Raw genomic sequence first — 7975 nt, 5'->3', positions numbered from 1 at the left:
ATTCCTATGATTTGGAAAAATGCACACCCTGGCTATCTGAAGATACATAACCCCTTATTGTAATAGTAAAACCCGTTCAACGCAAAAGGCCTTCAGCTTTCATCTGTTTGCTCGGTTGTTGGACAGGACAAGTTAGAAAAAAAACAGAATTCCCATGATTTTGATTATTGTTATTAAGTTCCATCCTCAGGATAACAAAAGGCATAAAGGTTAAAGAATGAAATTTTGTTTTGTTCAGTTTCCATTTGTGCTTACTGATTTGAAGCTGCAGTTGCCATGTTTATGTGTGAGAAACAGAACACAGTGTTGGGTTTTGCTCTTTATTGGGTCCCGCTGCAGTCTGAACAGGTAAGAGGGTCACAGCGGGACAGGCTGTGCACCAGCGGGTGGCTGCAGAAGAACTTCCGCCTTCTGAACATCTGAGCACAGTTCATGGGTGGTGGGCTTTAACTTGTTCAGTGGATACAAAAACAACAGTACGCACGACAAATATGCTACAGCTGAGTCCGACATGATGAGGGATAACAGAGACTTTTCACAAATGTTCGTCTGTTCTGGTCGTTTGCATTAAAAAAAATTAGACTTTTAGCGTCTGTCAGTTGATTCCAATCTGTTTAGTGTCATCAACCAGCATGGAAAAATGTCTGCTGCCTCCCAGGTCTGTTGTAGTCCTGGTGAGGCCAGTGCCAGACCCGGTTAGAGGAAGCAGCTGAGTCACGCCTCCAGTCTGGATCACTGAGATCTCGTTGTTCGCCAGGCTGTTGGTGATGGCTGCTGCGTACCGGCTCCAGAGACCCCGCTCCATGCTCACAGGTCCAGGTGCCAGGTCCTTCTGGAACAGCTCCCTGAACTTCAAAGGGTCTCCCCCCAGCAGGGCCACCGGGTTTTCCACAGACAGTCGCCGGCCTCTCCTGGCTGGAGCATTGTTCCACATATGAGTTCCCATGTGAACCTGGAAGGACAGTTTGAAATGAATAAAGGGCTTCGCTGGTCTCAGAGCTGCAGCAACTTCTCCAACTTTCACGAGGCATTTGAAACTCACAAGACAGCAATCTTTACTTTACATGCTCTAATTTCTTAACTCTAAATATTGTTTTATTTACGCATAAAATTCTGGTTTATGTGCAATTACTGGGATTGTACTTGTAACTACTCAGATAACTTCATAAGATCAATGCTGGAGTCTCAGCTGACCTGTTGAAGAAGGAGAAGCTGTAATCTGCTTTTGGATTAAACTGTCTTCTGTAAATGACATGTGGTCGAGACAGGGGCCCACCCTGAAAGCTTAGACTGCACAAAATTAACCACTTCTAGAATGAAATAAGCAGGTTTGAGGCATCTAAGACCTGAAGCTCTGAAGGACTTTGAACTGTTGTTCCTGGAAAAGAACAGAAGCTCCAAACCTTCATGCAGGACAGCAGGTTTTCTGCTGGTATGAATTTAAGAGTAAAGTTTCTTCATTCAGCAGCACCTTACTCTGTTTGGTAAGAAGGCCAGCTTTTTGTTTCCAAGGTTGAGTTTTAATCTAACCTCTTAAGATCCAAGCTAATATTTGAGCTAACCCCTGTGCACATGATGTCCATACATGTGGATGCCAGGTCTTAAGTGGCTAAAGCCCTCTGTAATTATTTTCTTTGAACCCTCCCAGATAAGTTCCCCATCATAAAACAGTATGCCCTCCTCCCACCTTCAGGTTGCCTTTGGTGGTGAAGGCTCTCGCGCAGACGGAGCAGACGAACGGTTTCTCCCCGGTATGCGTGCGCTCGTGGATCTGCAGGGCGCTGGCCGAGGAGAAGTTCTTCCCACAGACGCTGCAGTTATGCTGCTTCCCTGATCGGCGTGGGGGCACAGAGGCAAGCACGGAGGTCGCGGGTGGTGGGCCGCTGGCTGCAGGGTAGGCAGCAGTGATGTGGATGCTGAAGGGAGGCTGTTGCCTTCCCATCATGCCGTTCAGCTCAGTTGTTAGGGAGCGGGATGTGAAGCCGGCAGGGCTTTGGCCTGCAGCAGAAGCAGAAAGGGCAGGTTACCTGCAGGTTATAAGAGCCAGCGTCACCAGGAGGAGAGCCTCTCCTCAGCCTCACCTTTGTCCTGGGTCAGCTGGAAGGCCACACAGTATGGAGCCCCCTCCCTCACGCTGGGGTCTCCTCTGGGACCCCGAGCAGCTGCTGACACATACGCTGGAGACTCGGGCCGCTCTGTCTTCACAGAGAGCTCCTGGGGGTCTAGCTCATCCTCTGCTACCATGAAGCCCTGTGAATCGCTCTGAAAGGAAGAGGCTGACCCTGGGGGTGAGGGGTCAGGAAGGTGTGGGCTGATCTCGCTGCTATTCTCCACCTTTTCTTCTGAGTAAGCTGCAGCGGTGTTCATCAGGCTGTTGTCTTTGAGCCCCCCTGTGAGCTTCATGTCCTCATCTATCCGTTCTTCCTTTTCATCGTCATTCTCCATCAAGTTGTCATCTGTGAGCTTGCTGCAGCTCAGTCCGCCCCCCTCATGAGACCCGTCCCCTGTGGTGGGGTCAGGAATGTGACCCACCACGTGCACACGGATGTGCTGCTGAAGAACCACGGCGTTGGTGAACTTCTGCTGGCAGATGGGGCACGAGTGCTGCACCTGCGCCGGAGTGCTTTCTCTGTGAACGTCGACGTGGGTCTTCAGGTTCCCCCTGGTGGTGAAGGCCCGGCCACACACTCGGCACCTGAAGGGCCTCTCGCCGGTGTGGGTGCGGTAATGCATTCTGAGGGCGCTCTGGCAGCTGAGCACGCATTGGCACAGCGTGCACTGGTTGGGCTCTGCAATCTTCTTGTCAATGTTCTCCACCAGCTGCTGCAGCTTTGAGGTCTCCGAGGTCTGCATGCAGTCTGGAGGATCTACTGCTGGGAAGGTCGTGGGAGGGGAGCAGGAGGCAGAGGAAGCTGAGGGGATAGGCTCGGGGGTGGCGAGAGTTCGGGTTGTCTCTGTGAAGGGGCTGGCCCCTGCTGTGGAGCTGCACATGTGGGGCAGGTGTAGCTCCTCTGCTTTCAATGTTTGGGAGGCTCCTGTCTCACGCTGAGACTCTGAAACAGGAGAGAAAGGAGCCTCAGTGCCTCTATGGTTAGGACACACAGTCACACATTCACCAGGTGCTGCCTTGTAAGGAGACTTAACAGGTGGGGTTGCACTTACAAAGTCACTAGAGCCCCCAGTGCTGGCAGCAGGGGAGGACAGAGAAAGACCCAGACCGGCAGGAAGAGGCGCAACAACCGGCTTGCTGTCCAGCCATGAAGAGGCAGGCTTTTCTGGGGGAATGGACATTCCGTAGGGAATCCCAGAACTGGTTGGCACATTGTCTAAATATTCAGGGACAGGGAAAGGGTTCATCTGCACATGCGGGTACTTGTCCTTATGCCTCTGAAAGTGCACTTTCAGGTTGCCCTTAGTGGAGAAGCGGTTGCCGCAGATGTTGCATTTGAAGGGCCGCTCGCCCGTGTGGGAGCGCAGGTGGATCTGCAGGGCGCTGTCACTGCCAAAGACTTTGGCACAGAACCTACATTTATGCTTGAAGAAGGGCTCTTCTGGCTTCGCGTCCACCAGCAGCTTCCCTTTCCTGAGCTTCATCAAGGAAGCCAGAGGGTCCAGGGCGCTGGCTGTGGCTGCCATGCAGGACAAGGGGTTGGGAAAAGTGGCACTTCGGGGGCTCTGAGGTAGAAATGGCAGGTTGGAAGATGAGCTGGGGAGTCCGCTCTGGGTCAGGGATGGGGGACTGCAGGAGGCTGGCGTTTGGGAGCTGCTTCTGCTGGGAGAGGCAGGCTGAGGCAACACTGACGGGGCTGAACTCTCAGAAGTGCCGCTTTCTGTAAACGAAGACTGTTCACACAGAGTCTGTGGAGGGAGAACCTGCGACAAAGACACAGCTGCCTGGCCATTGATGGAGGAGGGCATGGTTCCGGACAGAGGCAGGATGGGGGGAGGAATGATGGCCAGTGAGGGAAAGGGGCTCGGCGCTACAGGCAGAGACCTGGACGCGGGGCTCAGAGCTGCTTGCGTTGGTTGCCGATTCATGACGGCAACCTGGCTGCAGATGTGCTGGATGAGCTGCAGCTGCTGCACCTGCTGCTGCTGCAGGGCCAACAGCTGCTGCAGGATCAGCGGGAGGGGAGCCGACGCTGGTTTCCCCCCCAGACCGCTGCTACCGAAGCCCTGGGAAAACTGAGCCACAGCCACTCGGGTGCTCTGGAGGATCTCCAAGGTCACATTGGTGCCGGGCATGCTGTAGTCACTAGAACTTTGTGGGGAGGGGGCTGATTCTGGGGGCAAGGGGCTGGAAGATGAGGTGTAGCTGTCCTGTGGGCAGGGATCGAGCTCCATCACTTCTTCCCACTCCTTTCCTGCCTCAGAATTATCCAGACTGTCGTTTTCGTTCAGCATTGTCTCCCCTAGCTCGAACCCGGTGGACTCCACCACAGAAGAGTCACTGGTCGCCACGCTGGGAACTGGGGAGGGCCTCAGGGGGGTTTCCACAGGAACTGCACTGTCCTTGAGGAGGAAAATGTGGGGATGGTCTTTGCAGAAGTTCTGGTGCTGGCTCAGATCGGTCCAAGTGGTGAAGTGAGAGCAGCATGTGGGACAAAAGTGCGTCTCATGATCAGAGCCGTCCGCCGCGCCTGCAGAGATATCCATATGACCAAACACAAGAGATGTGGCTGACTCTGTGAGCAGATGCCCCGCCCCAGCCAAACATAAAACTGCACTTTCAGAAAATAAAAAAAATGGATTTCCTTTTTTTTTTTTTAATTCAAACTGACCCTTTTCAGTCATATAACAACAGTCTGAAGAAACCTAATTAAGACTTAAATCAGTGATTTTCATTGAAAAACAAACAATTTCCTGCCGTTTCTGTTCATTGTTTTATATTCAAATATAGAGATTTAAAAAATAAAGTTTAAAAAAAAAGAGCAAAGGGAAGAATTTTCTCATCCATAATTCAGGAGCAGCCCTTAGCAGTCTCCAAACCTCCCCACACCAAGAAAAAAAAAACAATCAATAAAGCTCAGTGACATTATTTGACATCTCAGATGCGCGTTGGAACAAATGATGAAAGTGCAGGCAGAGAATCGATCTTCTGTGCGTTTATGTAATACGGATCGTCTCCACCTTTTAGCATCAACCGCGCTGGGGTTGTCTGAAGGGGAGGATTCCTCTGGAAAACCCCGATCCGTCCTTTTTTCTGCCATCATGAAGCGACGTTAAATACTTATTATTTTGCGTCCGTTGGTAACAGCTGAGGAGTCATCTAGAGTTCAGACCTCCTGATGTGCTGCAGTCTAACTGCTTCCTTTCTTTCTGCTGTTTTTTTTTTTTTAAGAAAATGCTGAAACTTTAAAATCTCACCAATTTCTGTTCAAATTGACTTCATGCACTTTATAAATGCCTTTTTTCTACGAAGCACATAAGCCAGCTCTTCTACCACTATATTTCAGAATGGAGAAAGCCTCTCAGAGAACACGTGGAAAGTCTTCAAAAATAAAACCAAGTCCAGTCAACTACTTTTACTTTTTGACCTACTTAAATGGAATCGGCCTGCAGAACTTTTTAAAAAACGCAGTGACCTACAGGTATCAAACTTATAAAGACTTGTCTTTAGATAATTTTAAACACAGCAAACATTCACTTTCTTTTGCAGATCTATTTCCCCGTTATTGACCAAAATTTTATATATTTCTGGTAAAAAAAAATGGAGCAAATCATTGCATCACAGTGAAGCTGAGTGTCTTTATCAAGATTAAAAAACTTGAGGAGAAATTAGACAAATGTACCTGCGAGATTTTACTAAATGCTCTATGAAAAGACTTTCTGACACTTTTTTTAGCTGCATTTTTGCAGATTTTGTTGCATCAGCGTAAAATCTGTGGCTGGAAGTTGCAGGTTTGTTCTCATAAAAGCAATAAGGGAAGGGAAAACAATGCTCCGGACCTTTCCTCTTTTACTCCAGGAAAAACAAAGAAGCCATACGATATGATTTACAGGCTTCCAAACAAAACAAGTTTATCTAAACCCTCATCCTCGTTCACTGAACTCTGACAGGACACACACAGGTTTACATCCGTCCCCTCTGAGGTTAAGCGGAGAATAGAAAGACCTGCAACCGGACTGCAGGCGACCTTCTGTCCTCAGAGGTCAGACTAACTGTGTTTTGATCCGGACAGCAGCACTTTTTCTCCTAGGGTGAGTGTCATGGAGATTAAGTCAGTGTGCCCCTCAATGCGCCCCACTGAAAAAAAAGGTTTCCACACAGCAAAAAGGAAAAAAACGTAATCCTTTAAAGAGAACATGAGATAAAAAGTTTTTAAAAAGTTTCCTGGTATAATAAATTAAATTCCATTTGATTTTTTATATTATTCTAGAAGGAAAATTGAAGTTAAACTGCACATTTTGAAGGAAGACTATTGAAATTGGGCTACTTTGAATAATTTGGAAACTGTTCACTCAACGTTATTGTGTGGGTGGGTAGGTGGGGATGGGGGGCATTATCCAAAAAAGTGAAAAACACAGATCATGTTTTTTTAATTAGATAAATATATAAAATAAATTAAAGACCTTGATTTCTTAAAACTTTAACACTGTTTCGGAAAGATTTCCAGTCTGTTTTTAAGCTTTTTGGGCAAAATGACACAAAAATAAATAAATAAACGATAAATTGAGGTTTATTCTGCATCTTTTTATGTTTGTGCGGCAGCCATGCCCTTCTTAAACCTGATTACAAAATATAAGCTTTTAATTCAATGGCCTATGATTATTATGAAAACTTATTATGAAAACTATTTAGAATATGCTTCTATTAAAATCCTATTTTATAAATGGAAAAAGTGTAATTAAAACTTAAACCTGAAAGAAACTATAAACTTTTCAAACTTCCCTGTCACGTACCATGCGCGCGGCGGACGCCGCTTCCCGGCGAGTCCTCGTCGGACCGGAGCGGCTGTGGGTTGGCCTGCTTGCGGCGGGACATGATGATCCGTGTGCGGGACTCGCTGCTCCCTCCGCCGGCGCATCTACGAGCTGTGAATGGGCCTTCAGGCGCGCGAGCTCGGTGAAATAAGGGCTCGGTGGCTGTTGTTGACTCTCGTGTGCAGATTGCGCATGTCAGACTAATTATGATGGAGGGGGGCATAAAAACCCTCGCAGCTCAGCTGCCCCTTTGATCGGTGATTGGCTGAAGAAATTAAAGGAGGGATGCTGCTTAATAATAATTAGTCCGCGCACAGATCCGAGCAGGCCAGTGGACTTCAGTTCCGGAAAACCCCGGAGCGCCGCGCGCGTGTCGAGGCGGTCACGCTTTTGGCTCCGGGGCCCCGGGGCCCATCTCTAAGGCTGGTTCTCCTCTAGGCTCTGGGTTGAGCTCGTGAAGGATTGTGCATGCAGTCTCCAAATCCGCCAGTAAAGCCTACCTGCGCGTAAAGAAGTCTGCACGCGGATCAGCGCTCAGCCCGCATCTCCTCGCGCTGCATCCGCCTCCGGCCAGTCAATGCACGCGCTCTGACCAACTATAGGCTGCTTTCAGGATGAAGTTCGAGACCCTTTTTTCACAACCTATGCGGGGCGTAAGACACTGCAGAGACTCTCCGTGCTGGAGAAAAGCTCCGCGGTGATGGAGGAGGAGGAGGCAGAGCGGAGTCTCTGCTGATTTTGGAGTTTGTTTAAAGACAGAATCAAACACATGTTTAACTCTTGCTGAGATGATACAGGCGCTCCACCACAACACTTTAGTGTACTCCTCTGTGCCTTATTTTATGGTTTGTTAAAAATTGCAGCTTTGAAAGGACAGTAAATAACATAGCACAACAACATGGTACTGATTGATATCTGCTGCTCCCCTGCTATGGAGAGATAAGGATTCCCCCCACCACCACCACCACACGCACACACACACACACACACACACACACACACACACTAGGGGCAATTTAGAGCATGTCTTTTGACTTTTGTAGGAAACCAG

At 48.7% G+C, this 7975-nt stretch overlaps 1 protein-coding gene across 1 annotated transcript; it reads right to left on the bottom strand.

Annotated features, from left to right (window-relative positions):
- Nucleotides 1–306: 306 nt before the first annotated feature.
- On the bottom strand, nt 307–7507 carry sall3b (spalt-like transcription factor 3b). Its single transcript, XM_004074303.5, has 4 exons — nt 6904–7507; nt 2082–4640; nt 1688–1998; nt 307–952 (listed from the first exon to the last, which is right to left on the bottom strand). The coding sequence occupies exons 1-4, from the start codon at nt 7145–7147 to the stop codon at nt 596–598; spliced, it is 3471 nt and encodes a 1156-aa protein (XP_004074351.2). The 5' UTR covers nt 7148–7507; the 3' UTR covers nt 307–595.
- Nucleotides 7508–7975: the final 468 nt, after the last annotated feature.

This window comes from Oryzias latipes, chromosome 11 (genome assembly GCF_053564925.1).
Source record: "Oryzias latipes strain Hd-rR chromosome 11, Olatipes_Hd-rR_3.1".
NCBI classification, from domain to species: domain Eukaryota; kingdom Metazoa; phylum Chordata; class Actinopteri; order Beloniformes; family Adrianichthyidae; genus Oryzias; species Oryzias latipes.
The sequence above is the reverse complement of the archived record's forward strand: the minus strand, read 5'-3'. Positions and strand labels throughout refer to the sequence as shown.